The 24,523-nt window shown below is 39.6% G+C and overlaps 1 protein-coding gene across 4 annotated transcripts in view; it reads left to right on the forward strand.

Annotated features, from left to right (window-relative positions):
* si:ch211-186j3.6 (neural-cadherin) overlaps positions 1 to 24,523 on the forward strand; it is a 310,397-nt gene that overhangs the window by 168,326 nt on the left and 117,548 nt on the right. For all 4 annotated transcript variants that reach the window (XM_044167606.1, XM_044167542.1, XM_044167692.1 and 1 more), the window contains 8 exons: positions 5,159 to 5,279; positions 5,570 to 5,732; positions 7,102 to 7,770; positions 9,899 to 10,090; positions 11,577 to 12,020; positions 12,230 to 12,560; positions 13,378 to 13,471; positions 18,535 to 18,719. In XM_044167606.1, coding sequence (XP_044023541.1) covers positions 5,159 to 5,279; positions 5,570 to 5,732; positions 7,102 to 7,770; positions 9,899 to 10,090; positions 11,577 to 12,020; positions 12,230 to 12,560; positions 13,378 to 13,471; positions 18,535 to 18,719 — 2,199 coding nt within the window. The remainder of the gene's footprint in view (positions 1 to 5,158; positions 5,280 to 5,569; positions 5,733 to 7,101; positions 7,771 to 9,898; positions 10,091 to 11,576; positions 12,021 to 12,229; positions 12,561 to 13,377; positions 13,472 to 18,534; positions 18,720 to 24,523) is intronic.

Consider the following 24,523-nt stretch of genomic DNA (forward strand, 5'->3'; position numbering starts at 1 on the left):
GTGTCAGTTCTGACCCAGAAAAGGCTGCATTGTACTTTGAAAAATTCCTCCTCTCACATGAAGTCACTTTTTTGTAACTCAATTAATTCAGTTTAAAGCTGATAAGATGTTTTAGTTTTCTAGTCTGATTTTGGAATGGATGTTCAGAAATCCCAATTGTCTGTCTTAGAACATGGAAAGAACAAACTTAATAATGCATAGTATTAGTAAAGTAGTAATATTTCAGATTTTAGCTCACTGTATTTTATATGGTATATGGTTTTATTTGATACAATAATGGTCTCTGTCATTGTTACACAACATATTTGAAATGTTGTGGCTGTCACTCTTTGCTTGCAAACAGGAAGCCTATAGAGCATAGTAAGATGATCACAAGCAACAGCCAGGCCTCCAGAATGCAATTATCTAGGTACATTTTGTGACTATTTTTACAGATGATGCGACTAAAATTGCGCCCGTTTTATAAATGGCTGTAATTTCCTGGGGGGGGATTTGTATGAAGACAGAAACTAACACCAGAGAAGCTCTCAATAGCTTACAGCATCTATAAGCTTACTACCTGTGTCCTGTGATGATTGGTTTAGTTAGTCATTGTTTCAGCCAGACACTCCCTTACTCTTTTTATTATTATTATATATACATTTTTAAAATATGACCATTAAATACCAAAGCAGAGCAAACATTCTCATGAGAAGTGCAGTTCAAGTGATGATTCAGCAGCATTATGTGAAAAAAGTCAAAACTATTACGCTTACAAAAAACATGACTGCAAGTGCATCTCATTTGATTTACATCTGGTATGCCAGCAAAGGGATAATATATGTGTGTGTGTGTGTGTGTGTGTGTGTGTGTGTGTGTGTGTGTGTGTGTGTGTGTGTGTGTGTGTGTGTGTGTGTGTGTGTGTGTGAAGGATGAAACCAAACGTTTTGACTATAAACTGCCTGGACTCATTATTGCTTATGTTGAAAATTGTATTCAAGGGGAAACATCACTGCTGGGATTGAACTTGTGTCTCTGTGCTGGTGGACAAGTGCTTTTTCTACCATCCAGGTGCTTTAATCAGTTTGCTACCTTAACTGACTTTAACAACTGCACCTTTAGTTCAGGCTGACATTGTACAAATGTTTACCTTACACTGTCAGACAGCACCTTGTACCTTTTAGGTTGGATCAAATGGTATGTGCATGTTATGGTTCACCTGTGAAAATTGTACTTCTCCCGATTGTGAAGCAATACCTCTGTATAAAACAAGAGAGAGAAAATGAAAGTCAGTGAAGGATTGAAAAGGGTACCCACAGTTGGAGCTGTCATCATCGTTCAAACCAATTGAATTTCACCCAGGAAGAGCCTGGGAATGGTGTTCACCTATTTACTGCTGGTAGTGGTTTTGCTTAGCAAAAGGTCCAAACTGCCTGCAAACCAGTTGTTGAGAATCCTGTTTGAAAGCCAGAGCCAATCAATATTCAGTCTCATAAATGTCTCAGTATCCCTAATTTTCTTTCCAGAATTTGTCAAAATGACCCTCTGAGAAATAATCTTTAAATTTCACCTACGTAACTGAGTAGTGATACTCAGTGCTGATATCAGCTCATGACAGTTTTTACAAATGCTTTCTAGCCTTGGTGTCCCTACTATACACACACACACACACACACACACACACACAGAGTCACAGCTAGTGATAAGTTAATTGTGAACAGAACAGAACAGTACAGAAGCAGGAAAATGCTCAAAGTAATAGGAAGATTGAGAGAAGCAGAATTTGAAGATGTAGAAGGTTTAGATATTTTCAAATGCCAAACCTGAAGCCTCAGCCTGTTTTTATTGACTCTACTGAAACCAAAGATTAGTGAGACCTGCTTAGGAATTAAAGTATATAATCATTTTAGTAAATCGTCTCCCCTTCCTACCTTGTCTCTTGAGCTTACTTGGCACCACTGCCTCATCTGATAGCTTTTCCCTGCTCATGAGGCATTCCAGTAGCCTGACATGGCAAGACCAATTCTCAAATGCGAATTTCTCAGTTCATTTTCGATTTCCAAGGGGCATTATCAACAGGCGTTGACCAAAATGCCTCTGGATGCAATCGGAAAAACAGACAACCAATCAGAGCAACGAAACGTGTGACGTAGCACTGAGCGACGGAAAAATATAAACAGACTACAGCATGTGAATAAGTGCAATTGTGACACCTATTGTTTTTAAACTTGTCTGGGTTTTTTCTCATTTCTGTATTTTCTTAATCGTGCAGCCAATAGTGATAAAAATTGGAACAAGTACAAATTATATGTCTCCAAACTCTATAAAGTGCATGAGATCTTTCTCTCCCTGCTGTCTTGACTGTATACTCCAGTTTCAGTAAAGTACAGTATCCAGGGAGAAGAAGATTTTTGAAATTGGTACAACTGGGAAAAAACATTCATTTTCTCTCCATTAGTTTGTTTATTTTAACCGTTCTATTACTCCTTGTGCTGTTTCTTTTGTCCTTTGGGTCTCAGCAGTTTTCTAAATACTTAAGAGATTGAGACAACTAGAAAAAAAACAGCAAGAGAGAAGAAGGAATGCAATTGCATATATCCCCTAATGTCTCATTTAAAATGCCAACAGACAGACGGTACAAAACGATCTGGATTAGTGCATTCTCCTCTCTCCTTCCTTGACTTTCATCTTGCTAATAAGCTGTGAATCGCATCTTGTCTTCAGAGGTTTCTCCGTTCCCTTTCATATTAAGATGAGGGGTGGTAGATGCAACGGTGATTGAGATGCAGACCTTGGCTTTACCAGTAATTGCATTGAGGGGGAACATTTTGTTGATCAGCATCTAATAGACTTTATTAAAAATGCTTTGCAGAGCTTAAAAAGAAAAGAGATTATTAAGTGAGGTAGGGAAAGAACTTTGGAGATGAGAGGAGGGGGAACTTCACAGCCGTATGATCTTAAATTGCTTGGAACAATGGAGTATTAATTATTCAGTGAAAAATCACTGCATTTCTGTTGTGTTAAAGCATTCTTGTAATTTTACTGACTTTTGGAGACAGAAGGTAGGGCACTTCAGTTTACTTTTGTATACAGTAATATCATGTTTCATTCTTAACAGCCTTACTTAAGTGGATCCTTGCCCATATATTGTGCTGGAAACCATATAAATCGTACTTTATAAATGATATTGAATCACTACATACCTCTGTGTCAATATAAACACCATGTAATTGAATTCTGTCGCATTCCTCTGCTAATAAGTTCACTTTACTTGTACCTGCAATGAAAGATGCTCGATCTTAATCACTCGTACAGGTTTTAGTCTTGGCTGTGTAATAGGAGCTCTTCAGGACTTTTCAACACAATCTGACAACATAATTTTTATGATTGAACACAGACACACAGACACTATTCATTGTCAACTCTAATGTGAGCTCAGTGCTGTTTTCTAGGCAAGTATGGTAATTAATGAAAATATGCAAAATTAACCTTGTGCAGACACTGTCTTACAGAGAGTAAAATGCATGCTTCAGCAAGCAGGACCCGGCAGGTACCCACTGTGAATGCCTTTGGTGATTTTCTGCTGTTTGAACCCATCCACAATTAACACTGGTTTTTGGTCATTACTTGTTATAGCCATCAAATGTCTCGTGTTCTACCAAGGATCTCTGTGACGTAGGAAGGTAATACATAACATTAATAATAATAATGACAATAACAATTACATGGGTGACCCTTCCCGTCAGAGAGGAAACGCTTCACTGAAAGTGCACTGTATATAATTGTTTGCATTAGGGGGAGCCTGGTAATGTATTTTTTCTTTATTTCTTTTCTCTCTTGAAGACCTAGAATAGATGTGAAATTTCAATTCAGTACTTCAGGCTTTGAATCCATAATATACCGTAAAAAAACCAAAAAACAATTGAAATGCCATTATCAGCTTTTGATGGCTAAAAAGGTAGAATGGCTACAATTGTGAATGGTAATTAATTTTCAGAACCTGCCGACACAACCTTAGCAGCAGAAGATATGACATTTGGATCAAGTATTTCTGATACATTTAAGCCCCACATTACCCAACAGTGTTCATACTTTTGCACTCCATACATTTTTTTTTTGTTATCAAATGTATTCATTCATGGACTTATAATGATTCATAATGATTTTTAATACTTAAATTTACTATGGAAGTAAACATATTGGTCTATTGGTAATTTTAATCAAAAATGTTCTAACATACATGAGTAAATCAAATTATTTTTTATGGATGTTCCTATTATGCAATATGCATTATTGTTTTCTGACTGTACTGAGCTGTATTACATGAAAGTACATTCCTTTATTTTTGTTTTCTGTTTTGAACATGGTATCTCTGGTCAATAACACCAAAATGGAATTGTTACATGTCAATATTTTATGTATTTTCATAAAAACGTTTGACTGTTAAATGTATCAGCCCTTAAATTTGTGTTTGCATCTTAAACCGCTACTTAACTTAAATTGAAGAGATGTAGTGGTTTGAGAGCATGGATTAGTAAAAAGATAACTAACTGTGCTGTTTGCAAATAAGTCTACATAGAAGTCTACGTTCAACATGACTTTTTTGTCTTGTTTAAAATTACCAAACAGAAAAAGCTTCAATGTGGTTATTGTTTCTTCAACACCTTAGGTACAGACATCCGTTGCAATACAAATGGACAGGCTTTATTTTTCCTATGCATGGCTCTAAAATATCTGACGTTTACTCCTTCAAAGATTTCTTGTCATGAAGATGCTATTCTGATGCAGCAGGTATAATCACCTTTGTAAGGGCAGAGGCTGCCTGTTGTTTAAAGATTCATAACAATCAGATCACACCAAAGACTCAATATCTGATTCCAGTCTGCCAGCTAAAGTGGGCTGATGCTATCTATCTCAGTTAAGGGAGACAGATGGGTGGAATGGCAGAAACGGACAGCAATGGACTAGATGGGGACTTCCAATCCATGGGGGATCAGGTTTTCACCAAAGCTCTTTCATGGTACAAATTCAAGAGAGAAGCTCCTGGCCTGTATTTTCACCACGGCTCCAACAAGACTTACTTACTATCCTGCTTTTACTATATGCTATATCAGTAACTAAGGTTAATTTATAGAAAGTGTCATTGTTCATTCGACCTTCATCTTCTCCCATTCTGCAGGTGGAAACGCTAAGCTGCGCTACCAGATCACATCAGGGAACACGGGAGGGGTGTTTGATGTGGAACCAGAGGTGGGCACTATCTTTATCGCCCAGCCTCTGGACTATGAACAGAACAAAAGGTAGGAACACACTTCAAGGAAGAATCCTTTGAGCCACAAATGTTTTTTGACTCCAGTAAATGCTTGTCAAAGGATTTTATCTCAAATATATGGTGTTATTTTTCCTGTTGTATTACTTGTTTATTTATTTGTCTGGCATTATATGCTTGGGCCTTAAACTCCACTTCTGATACCTTAAATCAACTATACCTCAATAGTTTAAGTGTTTAAGAACATTTCAAGTAAGTGTTTGGATCTAAACTGTTGCTTATTTTGTGAAAGCCCCTGAAAAATCTGAAACTTTTGCTCAGGTACAAGCTTCATGTCCTGGCTTCAGATGGAAAGTGGGAGGATTACACAACAGTGACGGTAAACGTGGTTAACAAGAATGATGAGGCTCCAGTGTTTACCGTTAATGAGTACTACGGCAGCGTAACAGAGGAGCTGGATGGCTCACCAGTGTTTGTGTTGCAGGTACAGTCCAATTATTATTCAGCTATATGATAGAGCTTTTGAGAGTGTTTTGCAATCATCTGTTTACTTAGCACATTGTCTGTGTATTCACATGCAATTGACCATTCACTGAAGCATAAATATAACCATATAATAAGTCTTACTTGTCAAATATATGTAAGCTAAGCAGCCAAACAGTGTTATGCTAGAATTGTTGGTCACCTGGACAAGAAAGGGAGCTATGTGAGGTTCGTTCAGCTGAGCATACAATAGGCGATGCTCTACCAATTCAACCAATTCATGGAGCTAATGTTAGCTTAATTCGATGGCTGGCTACAGCTGATAAAATCTTTGAGCAACATTTCAGCTGGCCAATCGACGGTCACCAGCTATAAATATGAAGCTGCTTTTATCTACAGTACCTAACAGCAACAGTAACAAAGGGGAATGGGGCCTTACGAACAGTCAATTGCACAAACAACTAAAGACCTCAACACATACACTTTAATGATACACTGAAATGTTTCATTGTATATTGATAACAGCATCAAACTTACTTGTTTGTTTGGATAAGTCCTTTTTTTGCAATTTTAAAAACCCGAGTTTTGTTTAACATGTCTTGAGTTATTAAGTCTTGATAGAAAAACACTTCAAAATGTAAAGTGTTTATTTATGAGTATTTTTATTAGCAATTTATTTAAGTATTTTGCCTTAAGTTAACACCCATTATTTTATGTGAGGTCACCATTATTTAGTTCTGTCCTTTTTTTGGGGGGGTTGGTCATTTTTGTAAATTGATTTTAGCTTTTATATAATCATTGTATTAAATAGAACAGACATTTTAGGTTGTGTATAATGACATAATTAAATACATCTAGGTTAGCACAGATCTAGATTAATAACTTACTTTGAATAATTTGTCATTATTATTAGTAACCATGTCTATATTACATGAGACAAAATACTCTAACAGCTTGAAAGTCATTCATAGTAAGCCTGGTGCTCTTTTCCCTCACTACCTATATAAGAGCACATTTCTTACTCTTTTAAAGGAACGCAAGTTAATTTTGGCTCTACATCACACTGCAATTACTGTGCTAAACTGAAACATTGTTGGCCTGCCCAGGGTTTAATTGCTGCTGATGTATTGAGGATGAGTGAGAAGGAGCAGACAGAAGAAGAGAGGCAGGAGAGGTTGGGGTTGAGGTTGAGGAGGTTGGATCTTTGCCAGGTTTACCTACTGGAGAGTTCATAACTGCACAGAGCAGTTGTGAAGTGCTTCCAGTCAAGATATCAGTCCAAACCAGCAGCAACTCAGTAGATAAATAGTGTAAAGAAGTCATTACACTCTCTTCACCCTCTTTGTCTCGCTGTGCCTTTAACGTTGTAGGTAACAGCGTCTGACCCAGATAAGGATGCCGACCAGGAGGCCCTGCGTTACTCTCTCCATGGCCAGGGTGCAGAGAGTGAATTTATAATTGATGAGGTCACAGGCAAGATCTACGCCCAGCGGACCCTGGACCGTGAGGAGCGTGCCGTGTGGCGTTTCGTCGTCTTGGCCACAGATGAGGGTGGCGAAGGTCTGACTGGCTTCACCGATGTCATCATCAATGTGTGGGACATCAATGACAATGCGCCCGTATTCACCTGTGCCCCCAGCTGCCACGGAGACGTGGCGGAGAACTCTGTAGTGGGGACGTCTGTGATGGAGATGACAGCCACCGACCTGGACGACTCAGCTGTCGGGCAGAACGCTGTGCTCTCTTACAGGATTATGGGTAGTTTAGACGCCACTAACATCGAGGTGGGAGGAGTGCCTACTTTCTCAGAAATGTTCACTATCAACCCCACCACAGGTACCATTGCTGTAGCCATTGGGGGTCTGGACAGAGAGCAGGTTGAGACCTACCTCCTTGTCGTGGAGGCCAGAGATGGGGGAGGGATGACAGGAACTGGAACTGCAACCATTAAAATCAAAGATGTGAACGACCATGCTCCAAGATTCACTGACCACTCCTGCCTGGCAAGGATCTCTGAGAATGCAGAGCCCAATGCAGAGGTGGGTCAGAAGGCGTTGTTGATGAGGCACCATTTCATTAGTTTATTCCACAGAAATCACATTATCTGATTTATTTTAAATAACCTCTGCAAATGTAAACATAGCATTTGGTGGTGGATGGTGATATACTTCATCATCCGATATCTCCCAAAAAGACAACACACAACAAAGTAATACCAAAAACAGCAAAGTAACTAAAAGTCAGCAGTCTGCATTAATGCCAGGAAAGCTTCCTATTTACAGCAAGTGTAGCACCTCTCAGTAGAAGAGTCCAGTTAGGACACAAAACCTTTTAAGGTACATTACTTCTGATTCAGAATGTTGGAATGGATTCTCAGTATATCTAAGATTCTTAGTATATCTTGCAAGGCGGTGCAGTCCCTCATTCGTCCAGGAGTGTTCTATCGTAGAAAAGGTTTCAGTCGTAGTCATCTGGACACTGTTTTCAGAATCAAGACGTTTCGGCTCCCATCCGGAAGTCATTCTCAATTGTGAAAAAATTGGACGGGAACTGGAAATTGTAGATAAATAGTGTAAAGAAGTAATTTCCAGTTCCCGTCCAATTTTTTCACAATTGAGAATGACTTCCGGATGGGAGCCGAAACGTCTTGATTCTGAAAACAGTGTCCAGATGACTACGACTGAAACCTTTTCTACGATATATCTTGCAAGATTTAAAGAATATTAAGAATGAAAACAATGACATCTGCTGACATCTGAAATCAATAATGGACTGAAGGCACCCATTTAAGAAAATGTTTTCCAAAAATACATTTAACTATAAAAAAATAAACCAACAGCAACCAAAAAAAAGGATTTTTATGTTTGGGCCCTTTATCCATAGAGGAGCATAGACTGGCGCATGCAGTGCTACAATATAATGGTATTTTCTTGCCCAGTATAGGACACATTGCAGCTCACATATCAAAAAACTAAACAAAGAAATTAGAAAAAAACACAACTCTGGTTTGTCTTGTGTCTGCATAGATGTAAATGTGACCACATTATTTAAATTAAACCATTAAACCAAACTAAAGGCAACAGATACCCATATATTTTTATAGGGGAAAAAAACTGTTGACAGGGCACCTGGAACTGCAAAAAGGTCAATTATTAGTCTTTGTTGTATGAATTTTTAAACCCTGAAGGCTTTATAGTTGTAAAATGTTCCCTGAGTCCCCATGGGTTTTAAAGTGCACAACGTCATCCCAATATGAAGTCTATTGGCCAAGCGGGAGAAACTCTCAAAGTGCATGTGCAATGGGCCAGACAAAGCGGAAGCAAAACCGGAAGCCAGAAAACTTTTTTCAGCTTATGTATGGGACGAGCAATTTTGATTCAAGTGACGGGGTGCCATCTTTGAGTCCGGTATCCAGTTCTTATAAACTTCCAGTTGTATAAAATCTCACTGCAGTGCTGACCTGTAGCAGAGCTAAGATGCTGTGGCTTCTTAATGTGGCATGGCTCACTACTTCTGCTTACTCGCCAGTCAGGCTCAGGAGTTTCTTTAGGCAAACGAAAATGACTGATGATGTCCTCACTGCACTCTCTTAAAACTCTTTCCCTTCTTATTTCTCACTCTACAACATTGTTAACAAACCACAATTTATGAGTTTTCTACTTTTTTGGGGGCTAAACGGTGGAAATTGGACTTCAATACTCCAGTAGGATACCCATGTTGCTCTATGTCTGCTAGTTGTGTAACTAGGAAACACGTTAGTCATAACAACTTGATTAGCTGGTAGTATCTCAGGGCTTTTTGCCCCATAATGGTAAGAAACTGTGTAGTGCAGAAAAGGCACATCATCTGCCATTGAAAGCTAATGTTTTGTCCTGTATATTCACACAATTTAATTCTGCACCTTCTGTAGTTCCCATTTTTAGAACATGTAGACTATCTATAGAATTTTGTTTAATCTGTAGCAAAATATTGTCACAATACAAGCTGTCAGCAACCAGAAACCACATTGTCTGCACTGTTTCAAACTCTGCTACTCTGCCACTGTCAAAAACACACTACCACCTTAGAGAGATGTCAATTAGTGTATCAAAAATGTAAAAAGCCAACATTCCCAATGAGACAGAGTCCTACATACTTTATTCACATGATGTTACTGCTTTTTCTAAGGTCCTGGAGCTTGCTGCAGAGGACAGAGACACTGGAGAAAATGCCCAGCTGACCTTTAGTGTTGTGGCTGGAGACCAAGAGCAGAAGTTCTACATGGTCAGTCACAAGCAGGAGCAGCATGGCACCCTGAGGCTTAAGAAACGTCTGGACTATGAACGACACAGCGAGCAGAGGTTCAACCTCACACTGAAGGTATGTGGAATGTTCCAAAAGCCCCGTTCAAACCACAGTCTTGCACTATTAAAGACTACTTTAATTCAGCTTCTGTACCATGTCTCTCTAATTGATGGGGTTTAATTTCACTTTTGTGGAAGGAACCCCAGTGACGGGTATGCAGCATGTGTCAAAGGGATATAGAGTCTGATGCTGTGTTCAGACTACCAGCGCTAAAGCTACAAAACGGCCAAGCGTGGCCATTGTCGCTGTGTCGCTGTTGAATTGTTGCTCAATCACTCATTGACGTAGCATAGCATCAGCTAACTTAGTTACAGTAAATAACACAGTACCACAGCTAGTCATTGTGCATTTAAAAATGCACGTTACATACCTGGTGCTCCCGTAGCCAGCCTCTGCCAAGGTGCATTTATTTTTGTTAATGTTACGGTAAAAAAGGGTAGGGTTAAATAGCACTGTGAACTGGCTAACAGCAAGAATAAGTTTTTCATCCATTTCTTTAAACGGAATGGAACACAGAGTGGGACCAGTGAAACAAAAGATTGGTGGACACTTCACCGCGTTATTGGAGCACTGAAAAAAGTTGAGGCCAGCTCAACTTTGATTTGTAGCGATTCACGCTCGTCACCCAGCGACAAGTGTCGGGCGTCAGTTTGTAGCTTCATGTCACCCGCTTCCATTGAGAAATGCCTTGTAGCCTGGTGCTTTGTTGCCGGTAGTCTGAACACAGCTTTAGTCAAGACCGACAGAAGCCAGATGATAAACAGTGCTGTGGTTTCTGATTTTGAATTGTTGAAAATATGAAATGGATTTTAGTAGACATCCTAAGTTTGGGTACATTCCCATACAGTATGTTCCTGGAAAGTTTTGAGAATTGTTCAAACTGATGTTAAAAAATGGAAAAAGTTTTGGGAAATTTCGTAAGCATTGATCTCAGAGTTATTTGTTTTTCTTCAGTGCTCATAAATCCCTAAAACCAACCTGTCAGCCCCTCCATCAAAAGCTAAGACCAAGAATTTCAAGGTGAAGAGAACGCTATAAAGCCAGTCAAACAGAAGGTGTCATATGTCAGTTACAGACAGGAACTTTAAAGTTCCACAAGACAACTTTTCATATTGGTTGCAGTGAGAGGTAGCTGTTGGAAAATAACCAAACATTCTATAAGGTTATATAAAAATCCAGCACACAAATGTTGATGGTGTGATTTGCTTTATAGCCAAGAGTGTAAAAGAACAACAAAAAATTGATAACAGGGGGCTGATCACTACTGTTTTGCTAAGTTGTATTTGTTTGGTAGAAAATTCCAACTGCTGACTATGCACAGCATCAGAAATCTGTTTGGCAAAAATTACAATTAATTACAATCACAATTACCGTAGGGTGCCCTGGAAACATTGCAGCCTAACCCAGCCTTACTTTGGCTGATAAGATGGATGTCTCCATTTAAATCTTGCCTATACTGCACTTGTATGACATGTGAGACTGTATGTGGTTCCTGTTTCAGGTTGAAGACCTGGACTTCTCCAGCCTTCTGCACTGTGTGGTGGAGGTGGAGGACTATAATGACCATGCTCCTGTCTTCATTCCACACTTCCTGTCTCTTGCCCCACTACCTGAGGACATCACTGTGGGAACCAGTGTGGCACGTTTGGTGGCCAGTGACTCTGATTCAGGCCAGAACCGCGACATCACCTATAGCCTATCAGAGGACTCAGATCCTGAGGGGCTGTTCACCATTGACCAGTCCGGTGTACTCTCTGTAGCCCGGCCTCTGGATCGGGAGGGGATTCCCCAGCATCACTTGGTTATCATAGCAACCGATCATGGGGTTCCACCGCTAACAGGCAGTGCCACAGTCCAGCTGCCTCTGTTGGATGTAAATGATAACGGACCAGAGTTTGAGGCAGCATACTCCCCGATAGTCTTTGAGAATGTAGCCGGACCACAGGTAGGCTTGACTGGGTTTGATTTCAAGTAAACATGTAACATATTGATATAATGCTATGATTTGGTCAAAAGAAGGAAGTTGGGAAGAAGCAACGGATAATTTTTATGATTTTTTTAAAATTATTTTATCCATTTTATTCATTGGTGGCATGGATGAAAAAATCCAACCTGAGCTAGCCACAATCCCTTATGATCTTCCTCCTTGTTTAGGTAGTAAGGTTGAACCAAACGTCGACACTCCTCCGAGCTGTGGACCATGACTCTCCAGAGAATGGCCCGCCCTTCCACTTCACTGTCCCCTCCGAGTATCGCCACAGCAATGATTTCTACCTCCAGGACAACCTAAATGGCACGGCGACACTAACAGCCCTGAGGACATTTGACCGCGAGCGCCAAAAGGAGTTCCTCATTCCTATCATTATGAGCGACAGTGGTCATCCAGCCAAAACAGTGACCAGCACCCTGACAGTGACCATCGGTGACCAAAATGATCACGCACATGTGGCAGGGGAGAAGAAAATTTTCATCAATAGTCACCGAGGTGAGAGGGTCATCTCCGTCTTTAGATTATGGTGTTCAAAGACACAGAAAAAGATCAGCAAATATTGATGCCTTTTTTTTTTTTTTTTGCTCTCAAAGGTAGTTTTCTATCTCTGTAGGTGAAGCTCATACTGCAAGCCAATTAATTCTTCATCAGTGTGCAGTAACACACACAGACACACAACATTTTTAGTGTGTTTTTCACCTCTGCCTCAACCCACTCACTGTCCGCTTGATCGGTATTTAGTCAGAATTACTCCCATGGTGCTGTTCTAAGGGTCACAAAGGCAAGCCATTTCTCGATTTGACGTGTAATTAATCACAGCTAAGTTAATTAATTAATTAATTCCACGTCTAGGTCTGCCTTTAAATTGTGAAGGATACCCTAAGAATAATTCCCACATGGTTCAGAGAGTGAGGAGTTGAAGAGAAGAGCGTGAAAGCAACAACAGTTCGTTTTACATGATTAGAATCATTGTGTATTCAAACCGCATTTTCTGTTATGTATTTCCTTCTACCTATGCCAACTGCCTGCAATGTCACTTCTTAGTTTATGTATTGTCATGATTTTCAAGGCTCTTCCACTTGATGTATGGTATTACTTGTATTATAGGCATAATGCATGCAGCACACACTTAAACACATGTACTTGGAAATACACATGCAGAGAGGCAACAACTACTCTTACCCTGAAAGTTTTCCTGAATAAATGGAAAGCCAGTGCAGAGCAATATGTTTGCACCCAAAACTTATATGCACAGAGTTAATGTTCATTTAAAATGGGAAACTGATAAACTGATGTTTTTTTCTGTCATTAGGCCGTATGCCAACTACAGTGCTTGGAAAGGTCTACTCTCCTGACCCTGATGACTGGGACAACAAGACATACGTCTTTGAAGGACATGTGCCAAGGTAAATAATATGACCCTTCATGAACCATTCATGCTGGATTCCTCACAGTTTAGAACTATTGCCCAGGAAAAAGAAAGTTGTAATATGCAAGACTTGATGAAAGACTTGTAATGAAAATACAACAATTGTATCAGCCTAAAACACAGACTTGCCATCCACAAACATGGGTACACCACTGTCCAAATTAATTTTATGTATCAATAATTTCTAATAAGAACTGTGTCCTAAACAATTTCAAGTGAGTGTTGATGATGGTTGGGCCTCTTCTCTTTCCAAGAGATGTTTAAGATCCTAACATAGTTAAATTGGATGATTTTTGGTTAATGAAGTAAGCCTGTTGAGTCTATAACATTTGTCAATGAAGCAATGTATATATTCTGTAATGTTAGAGCTTGAAAGTATTTCAGTTGAACCAACAACTACAGTTAAGGTGTATATTTTATTGAAATATAAGTTGTTTTTGCAGATAGATTCTTTCTGTACAGTAGGTGGTGGTGAAATACTCCTGTGTTTTATTTGTTTGCACTCATAAAGGATCATGCTCAAAATTGTCCAAAGGCCATTATTACCACTTCAGATATCTATGTAGGTTGTCTTGGCAAAAGACAACCAGTCTTCTAAACTGAGCTGAACTCAAAATGAGAAACGTTTCTCCCGTCTCACTCAAATTTAAAGTTCAGCCCATATAGAGAACTGGGTGTAATATGAGCTATTAACATTTCATAACAGCTCTCATCTCTTGAAGTTTCAAACCTAAGTTAAGTTCAGAACACATTGTCTTATCACTGCTGTACTGGCTTTTCACAAAACGGAGCCTATCAAATCAACCAAAATTGCTGTGGTTCACAGTAAGTGTGTACTTGAGCTATTCAATGTTTGGTGTTTTTGGAGGTGGTATTGTAGTTGTATCTACCATGTTGTTTGGTTAAACCAACAACACAGAAAGGAAATTTGTATTTTGAATTAGCACATCAATGCATCTTGTTTTACTGCAAGTGTCCTACTTTGACTGGAATAGGAGTGGCCAGTAATGTAAGTAGTTGACATAAACGTCAATAAAAGCAGGCTTCAGCAAATTGGGAAGTACCAAGTGGGAAAGTATTGGTGGTTTTACATGAGATGTAAAATTGTCTTTCAGTGAAACCTGGAATTAAGTGCTAGACTTAAAACGTAATCTACATATGCTGTAAAATGAGTTAATGTGGCCCTTGTCTCTACAAGTGGTTTATTATTTGATTTGCCAAGGTTCTGCCTTCGATTTCCTCTGTAATTAAACTTGAATGAGCTCATTTACTGTACAAGGGGAGCATGGAGACAAGGACCAAGTGATATTGCCTCCTCGCATGTCTTTGTGCCTATTAGTCAGTCTCATTTTCTCCCTTGCCTCCCTCTCCCTAATGCACAGTCTCTGCTCACTTTCTATTATTGTCCCAGAGGGCCATTGGTTTACAGCAGAAAACAGAGTAAACACTAAAACACAGAATAAAACACTGAGTAAAACACATGGCTGAGAACACATGGCTGAGGGGGATAAAAAATGTTGTATTTGTATTGGTCTGTCTTCATCTTGGACAGTTGGAACAGGTCCTGCAGACAGCCAGACAGGGAACGGGTGTTAAGCCTTTATTGTACGTTGAACCTTTATATCACGTAGCTTCACTCTATCATACATATCTTTCATGATAAAATTGTGTTTATAGTATAAAGTAATGCACATTATACCTTGTGTCCCAAAGAAAAACCTGGATCGCAGTCCACAATTAACATATTGGCTCACCTGTCAGCGCTTGCAACATGTTTGCCAAGACTGTTTTGTTAGTGTCAAAATGGTAAAAATGAATTTCAATTAGTGTAATTTTTCATGGTTACACTATAGCAAAGTTTTCTGTTGTTTATATGCTGCTATTTCTGTTCAGAAAGTGTTTCTGTTCAGCAGGCACTAAGTTTTGAAGCAGATAGTGATGACACTGTATTTTGCAACCCTGTCGCCAGACAAGAACATTGATGTTGGGAAATTCTGCTAAATCCCAGATTACCTTCAGTGACAATTAGAGATGTCCCAATCAGATCCTAATGATCGATATAGCGGCCCATCCAAGCATATTTTAATGAATTAGCTAAAATAAGGCTGGTCTGGACTGGTTTTCTCCACCTGACCTCAGGCTCAACAGTGCAGCATCCCGCTGCATATGTAAGTGAAAATGTCGCTGGTGGCAGATCATATCAGCTGTCGCTAATTAATATTAATTCAGTGACTAACTTGTTAACAGGCAAAAAGTAAATGTGTCTGTTGTCAGGTTAAAGTGCTCCCTGCAATCCCATGTCTGTACTCCGCCAAAGATCATTTGTGAGAGAAGAGCTCCACTCTGTAACAACACTGTGCAACCACGAGTGTTTCTATAGTACCAAAAACTCCAACACAGTGATATGTCTTCTCTCGAGTGGATCGCGTCACATCAATTTCAGGAGTCTGAATCTACCAGTTTAACTTTCATTTAAGCTTAACAAATGTATTAGTATAGTATTAATATATTAACTACATAAAGTTAGTAAATTCATATAATTTCATATAATCGTATACTATAGGCAATATATTAATATACAGCAGTTTAAAATTTGTAGGTTTGGTTCCTTTATTAAATCCTTGTGCAACAAAAATGGTCTACATTGGTGGTTAGTCTCTAATTTGTTAATGCTAAGTACTAATGTCAATAATCATAACTATTCATGCATAATAATGAGTTCAACATTTCAAAAGTTTGCTGTAGCATGTCAACCTTTTTTTATGGTCCAGCTCCAACAAAGCTGTTATTGGTCGGTTCATGAAAAGTGACAAGCGCATCGACTTTATAAAAAGCTGAACATGTTTCAACAAAAGGCACCCGATATAGCTATATAGCCAGTTTAGCCAAACCTAAAACCTTGCTTATCTTATCCCTATTGTCTTCTGTCTTACCCAACCGGCAACCTCCGGGGGTGAAAAATTAAGGCAACATGGAAGTGCCAAGTTCCTCAAATGGCCGCCTGAGGCTAGCTCCAGAATCGAGTTAATCCGCATAGACCCCCAATGTTAAAACACCCAACTTTACAGCAGAAATAAACATGTTTACAGCCTGGTACAAAAAACAGTTTTGGTCTCTATAGCTAATTTACCTGTTCATGACAACTGTACAGGGGATGATTTTTTATATATAAAAAAAATTCTATGAAGGCTTAAAGTTTTGCATAATTAAGGCCTCTGAGTGACAGGTGGGTGTCCTATCAGGTGGTAAATGGACTGTACTTGTATAGCACCTTTCTAGTCCATCCACTCAAAGTACTTCACACTACATATCACATTCACCCCATTCACACACATTCATACACTGATGGCTAACTGCTCATCAGTCCAGTTCAGTGCGTCAAATACATATTTAATCAACATGTAAGAATCGGATCGGCAGATACCCAATATTAAAGAGGCCATATTGTTGTTTAGCATTTTTGTGCATGTAAAAGGTCTGAAAAGCCACAAAGCCCAATTTCCATGCCAAAGGGTGGTCTTCTTTCCCACAGAAAACACCATGGAAAACACTGCCTGACACGCCTTGTTGGAATTGTTCCTGCCTCTTGTTCCATACCTTGGTTACATAACCAAGGCACACATTTGCATACATGTCTAGCGGCTAGTTTGACACACCCTCAAACAGAGCTAGAGCAAGGCTCTGAGCGTTCCCAACGTTAATAGCACTAAATGTAAGTGTGGAGATAGGTCTGGCTATGGGAGACTACTCTGCTCAGTACTACTCTTCAAGTTTTTGGAGGTTGTTCAGTATGTCTCGCAGAAAGTGCTTTTTTTGGTTGCAAAGGAAAGTTAGTTTTAGTTAGTTTTTTCATAGACAGATGTCTTTACTTGTTGCTAAAGTAACCACTAACTACTGCTAACCTTAGCTACCATTACCTCTGTTAGCTCTGCCCAGACTGGGAGCTCGGAGCCCGGGCCTGAAAACCTCCTCCTCCCAGTGGTCCAAAGCTCCTGGGCTAGCAGTATGTGAACAACAACACTCAATACGGGCTCCGAGCTCCTAATCTCAAGGACCACTAGCTGCATGGCTAACTGAGCTAACTAGCTAATGGCACCTACAATAACAGCAGTTAGCGGTTACTTTAAAGCTATCTGTCCATCAGAAAACTCACCGAAAGTCAGCACAGCAGCTGAAGGACATCAGGTGGAAAACCAGAAAATATTTTCTCCATAAAATATGATGCAATTTCGCCAAAATCAGTGAGTAAAGATATAAAAGTTGTGTGTTTTTGTACAGCAAGCAGTGATGCCCGGCCCCCAGAAACACTCCGCTCTGGCGGTGTCTACTGTTTTTCCAACCTAATTCTTGTCTCATTTGTGGTCTGATGAATAGTAAATTCATCCAATTTAGTGCCCCATATCGCTATTTTCCAAGCTTAGTTACTCTAGCTGTCATATGCCTCCAGCTCACCGGCAAGACATTGGGGAGGTGCGGGCTCACAGCACTGGGTGTATAAAGAGAACTGGTTACAGCGGCTTGCATAGCCACGGCTCGCTAGCCATAACATGCTGTATAATGTTGGGTTTGGTTGACTCTGGCTCTATAGACAATAAACATGCAGGTTATACTGAGCATTTCTCCCCTCTTAGCCGGTTATTGTGTTGACCTTTGAAATAACTGAAATTTCTGATCTCTGCAGACTCACTGAGTCGTTGGTAATAGCCTAATGACTAATCAGCACCACGCCAGATGTCATTCCTATAGATTCAGCAGTTATTAGCAAATACTTTTTAAAAGAACTGTTGTGTGGACAGTTGCTATTTAAGTCACTGCATAAAAGTGGATGCAGTGGTTAGTGATTTGTTTTTGTGGGCTCATCAGGTTGGCTGTCTGAACATGTAAAAGGCATTTTACACTGTGTCGGTTCTTGAGGTTGAGAGGTTAAACTTATTCATCCCTGTACAGCTAGTGTGATTTAGAACAAGGCACTAAAATTTTGTCATCTGTCATCATTTTTAAAACTGGTGTGGGTGTCTGTGTGTTTGTTCTTTCCTTCAGTTACTTTATCCTGAACAAGCGAACAGGTTTCCTGATCATCAAGGAGAATGCCCCACCCGGAACCTATGAGTTCCAGGTCTGTGTGTCTGATGGAGTTTGGCCAGATGCCGTCTCTACTGTCACCGTGCACGTGAGAGAGCTGCGAGATGAAGCCATCTACAACTCAGGGTCTCTTCGCTTGACAGGTAAGATTGACACTACACACAAACCTGTCTCTGTGTCTGGTCAAAAATGGTCTCTGGTGTCACATGTGAATGTCCTCCTTGGTCTTTCTCTGGCTGTCCACTGACTCTTGGTCGATGACCTTTGACCCCCTACCATTTGATGCTGTGTGTGGGTTTGGTTTTGGTCTGCTGTTCACAGACAGCTGATGTTGTCTGTCTGTCTGTCTGTCTGTCTGTCTGTCTGTCCATTGAGTCCTCCACAGCTGTCGAATGAGGTATTATACACCACTCCAGTTTGTAGTAAAAGTAAAAATTGACTTTGGACAAGCAGATTTCTGACTAAAAGAAAAAAAAAAACTCAACGTTGAACCCTTTATTTATAATGTACATCATGTTTTGTCAGGGACAGATCAATGAAGTCTTCAGAAATACTTTATTGATCCCCGTAGGGAAACTCTTTTCCACAGTGATGAAAATAAGTCCAAGACTTATTTCCATCACTGTGTGTGGTGTTAACGCAATCCACCAATCCTTTATCATTGTCTGTACATTTTTTTTCATTTACACTTTCAGCTGCACTCATACTTGTCTTGAGTGGATATAGTGAAGACCAGATATGTATGGCAATTAAGTTATAGTTCTGAACATTATACAGTAGTGTAAGAACTTACTCTGAGACTGACCTTTCTCCTCATTAAGACTGACAATGTAAATCCTGATACTCCCTGGTCCACCAAAAACTGTTCTTGACTTATAATTTCCAGTTCAGCTTTGGGCTGTTTCATGTGCCGCTCCTTTGGTATGAATGTCAAAACAAAACAGATGCAAAGTGCTTGACCCCTTTGTTTCTGGCCTTCCAAGCAGATGGCTTGTGACATTCATGTTATTACAGCAGCAGGTAGGACCTCTATCAATACCGATTTGTTATTAGCTGATAAAATTCAGTTTTGCCTAAAAACTAAAACTGTGCTAAACTTAGTACTGCTGACAAGGGAGTGTTGAAGAATGTGGTCATTATTTGCAGACTTGTCTCCAGTCATAGAAAATTAATGAGCACTGATTACTGTTTGCTCTAGTTGTTTGCTGTGTTTCAAAGAACTGTCACACTCTCAGTTAAAGATGTTTCTTTAGCAAAAGATTACACCCATTATTAATCCCTCTCCCCTGACTCATGGGATCTCAGTTGTCATTGGCGCACACACAGAAAAGCCTGTTTCCATTACTTATGCTGGCAAAATAATTAGTCGGTTTTGCTCAGCCAGCACATTCTCCTCACATGTTGAGCAGCATCCATCATTACCTGAGGTACAGCACATCGGCTGTCTGTTCAGAATTAAATTCGCTTTAGAGAAATGGGACATGGCTGAAGGATTTTTATGATTTCAGAGATATTGAAATAGAAGCAGAGGGGGAGGCCATAGGGTGCACTCCAAAGACGGGAGGAGAGTAGAGGGAGAGAAAGAAGGAAAGAAAATAATGGAAGGGAGAGTCAAGGCTCATATAAGTAGATAAAAGGATTTGCTTCTCATTCTGAAAACAGGACTGAGGTAAATGAATGTGCACCAAACCCAGAGACAGTATAGTGGAGAACAGCTGGTGCCCACATTTCAATATTTGTGTAAGGCAAATGAATCCATTCACAAAATGTAGATTAGCAAATATATGTTTAAGATGATTAATGGAAATCAAAATTAAAGAAACAGCTCTCAGTTTTGTTATTTATTTTCTTCCATTTAATTTAGAATTATAAAGTTAGGTTTGTCAACAACTTATCCCTGTGGGATGGTCACTTTATTGAGGATTTTTAATAGACTACATTGTCATGAAAGGGCTGTTAGCTGCAGAGTGTATTGATTTACTGTAATAGGCCCTGGTTGTAACAGAGAGAGCACTGCTGTGAATACAGTGTCAAAATCACTCACACACTTTAACCTGCAGTTCAGCAATGAACAAATTCACCAAAAATGTAAGTTTGAGGTATTAAAACAAAATGTAATATCAAGGATTAATGACTTTGAGATCACGGTACCAAAGGTACCTTGAGGCAAGGTACCAAAAGTGTGGTGTGTGTGTGTGTAGGATATGTAACAGAAGCCATTTCCAGGATTTTATTTTTCCATGTGGAGCTTTTGAGTAAACAGTCTCATTGATTCTCAGTCTTGGGGATTATGAAAATATTCTACTTATAGCATTACTTACACCCTTCTTGACATTCTAAATCCCATTTCAAGAACAAATGTGGAATGCAATAAGGACGCTCAAAGAAAGCACTAGTTAAATCTGCCTTGCTGAGATTAAGGCTAACTCCTGCTCCCTCTCTCTTTCTTGATATTGATGGAAAGGTAAAATATGTGATAAACAAAAAGTCCTTGAAATGTCCACATAACCTTAGTTTAGAGTGAAATGCATTGTGCTCACGGGGGAAAGCCTAATCACAAGCACCTGATGAGTACATACACTGCATACAGCAGGCTGATGTGGTTTGTGTTTACATGATGAAGGGAGAAGGACTTGATAAACTGTCCCTGCCAAGAGATTGTCCTTTCACAGAAGATGCAGTACTGAGTTCTAACCAAAATAATTCTCTATCTCTGTTTTCGCATACATGCATATTGGGATCAATACACATAAATTGGGAAAATATTTTATCCCCTGTTACTGTCCTTATAGATGTCAGTCTATGATAGCTAAAAATGCAAGTATGAAAACCTCATTGCCTTGTTTTTCTATTCATTTTTCTTTGTGTGTTTATTAAACCAGATCCATGGGATAAGGGAAGGTGTTATGATCTTGTATGAGCACCATCATGCCAACAAATCTGCCGCATCAACTTTCAGCATTGAATTATGGCTGCAACCAGTCATTATTTTCATTGCCAATCAAAGGGGCACTCAAAGTCAGTTTAGTGGTCATGAGGAGTACTACTCACCTGGTGATAACTGCAGAGGGAGATTTCAAAGGTATGAGAAAATAACTCTAATTTCCCAGAGCACAAGATAGCATTCTTAAACTAAATTGCCTGCTTTGGCAAACCAACAGTCCGGAGCTCAAAGATTTTCAACTTACAATGATGTCAGACTTAGAAAAGAAGCAAACGATTGTATTTGAGAAGCAGCAACGAGCAAATATTTTGCATTTTTAATTATCGTTACATTGATAACAAAGTTAATTATTTTCTTCTGATAGGTCAGTTGGGTAAGCAGCTTCCTGTAGTCATTGTGGTCAATTAAAACTCCCTGGATCTGTAGGTGTGTTGGCTTGACAGATATTAAACTAAAGTCCACCTTCTTGTCTGATTTTGGCAAACACGTGTGTTTCCCTACTGTTCCCACCAGCTGTTCCTTTAATCACTGAGTGGAGTCCTGAAAGAAAAGTGGTTTAAAACCACGACATCGCAGATTAAACATTTGTCGTTTCTCCACAAGCATCATATGAGAAACAAAAGTAATTTATTGACAGGGCCTCAGAATTATCATTGTAGCGTTTGTTTAAGAGAAAACAGTCTACACTGAATACAGTTAAGGTAGGATAGATTTATGTTTCAGCTGAGTTCCATCTGCATAATGCTGCACACAATTGTGCTAATTACCGATGTGTTTTTATTGGCCTCATTAGCTACCTGCGTTGTCTTTATTGTGATACAAAGTTGATAAAGGCAGGGTACATAAACACATGTCAGAATAGCTAAGCTGATTCAATAATTACTTTTTTGCAGCATTACTTTATTTTTTGTCTTTTAATATTTGATTTAGTTATTCTTTTTTTAAAATAGATATTTACTATTAATAATTTTTTCCCTACCTATAAATAATCAACGCATTACTTTTCAAGTAAAATTGTCTTTCTTAAGTAGAATTTCATGGGAAGTGACAGCAGTTGTCTGTCAGTGAAGAGACAATCCTGTAACATCTGCTTCTCTTCTATTTCTCTTTGTAGAAGCATGGTGTTGAATATTTGGTTCCTTTCAAAAATGTTTCAAGGTAGTGTTCAAGACTTCAAAGGTCTTCAAAGCGTAAAAAAATCCCCAGTTGCTCGACTTGGTCTAAAGAGCACCTGTAAAAAAGGCTCCACTGTCTTTTGGTCATACTAAGACTTTGTTCAGAAAGAAGCACAACAAATTGAACAAAGACCATGATAGTGGTCTATCTCACTGTTTTGTCTCAGTCTTTCTCACAACAGTATACTACTGCATGAGTAGGATATCTATGCCTATTTGCGCCTATTTTTGTGAAATCACAAGCCTACAGGTAGGAGTGTGTCTGTGCATTACCGCCTCGACACCCAACTCAAATGAACCCACTGGGAAGGTGAAAGCAGTAGTGAATTGTGAGTTTGGACCAAAGCCAGGTGCAAAGGCTGCCACTCTGCATTAGGTGTTACTACCCTCTCCCCCCAGCCCCCATCCCTTCTGACTGTCTCGCTGTCTTCCTGTATCCTTGTTTCTCCCGCTGGAATGACTGATGGGAGCTGACATTAGCCTCGATCCCTCACGCTGTATCCACTGAGCCCACTCTGAGCCCCCTGTCTTGTCTCTTAATGCGTAGGCTCTGTCCCTCTGTACGCACTCACAAACCTAATCACCCTGCCCAACCCTTTTTATATGTGTGTGTGTTCTTGTACGTCTGTCTCTTTGAGAACCAGTTTGAGTCTCAGAATGTTGATTATGAAGATACGTTTGTGACGTAGGGGAGTTTCTGGTAGTCCTTGGAATCAGTCCTCAAGTTAAAGGGTAGACTCACATTTTTTCAAGTCTATCTTAAAACAAGACTCATATGCCCACATGTACAATAAAGTAATTTTTGCTCACAGTACTTGCTCCTCCTGTCCATGCTGGCCTAGAAGAGACCCCTGTCTAATGCAATTTTAATATAAGAGATCTTGTCATTGTGTATTTCCCAATGTTAGTATTTTTTATGCACAAAATTCCACATTTATGTTACTATCCCTCCACAGCAGCTCAGCAAGGAAGCACTGTCTGGGGAAACTAAATGAATTTCATACTAACGAGATTATAATTTTGGTACAGTGGGTACGGAAAGTATTCAGACCCCTTTAAATTTTTCACTCTGTTTCATTGCAGCCATTGGCTAAAATCAAAAAAGTTAATTTTATTTCTCATTAATGTACACTCAGCACCCCATCTTGACAGATAAAATACAGAAATGTAGAATTTTTTGCAAATTTATTAAAAAAGAAAAACTGAAATATCACATGGTCATAAGTATTCAGACCCTTTGCTCAGTATTGAGTAGAAGCACCCTTTTGAGTTAGTACAGCCATGAGTCTTCTTGTGAATGATGCAACAAGTTTTTCACACCTGGATTTGGGGATCCTCTGCCATTCTTCCTTGCAGATCCTTTCCAGTTCCGTCAGGTTGGATGGTGAACGTTGGTGGACAGCCATTTTCAGGTCTCTCCAGAGATGCTCAATTTGGTTTAGGTCAGGGCTCTGGCTAGGCCAGTCAAGAATGGTCACAGAGTTGTTCCGAATCCACTCCTTTGTTATTTTAGCTGTGTGCTTAGGGTCATTGTCTTGTTGGAAGGTGAACCTTCAGCCCAATCTGAGGTCCTGAGCACTCTGGAAGAGGTTTTCTTCCAGGATATCTCTGTACTTTGCCGCATTCATCTTTCCTTCAATTGCAACCAGTCGTCCTGTCCCTGCAGCTGAAAAACACCCCCATAGCATGATGCTGCCACCACCATGTTTCACTGTTGGGATTATATTGGGCAGGTGATGAGTAGTGCCTGGATTTCTCCACACATACTGCTTAGAATTAATGCCAAAATGTTCAATCTTGGTTTCATCAAACCAGAGGATCTTATTTC

Source organism: Siniperca chuatsi, linkage group LG1 (genome assembly GCF_020085105.1).
Source record: "Siniperca chuatsi isolate FFG_IHB_CAS linkage group LG1, ASM2008510v1, whole genome shotgun sequence".
In the NCBI taxonomy this organism is placed as follows: Eukaryota; Metazoa; Chordata; class Actinopteri; order Centrarchiformes; family Sinipercidae; genus Siniperca; species Siniperca chuatsi.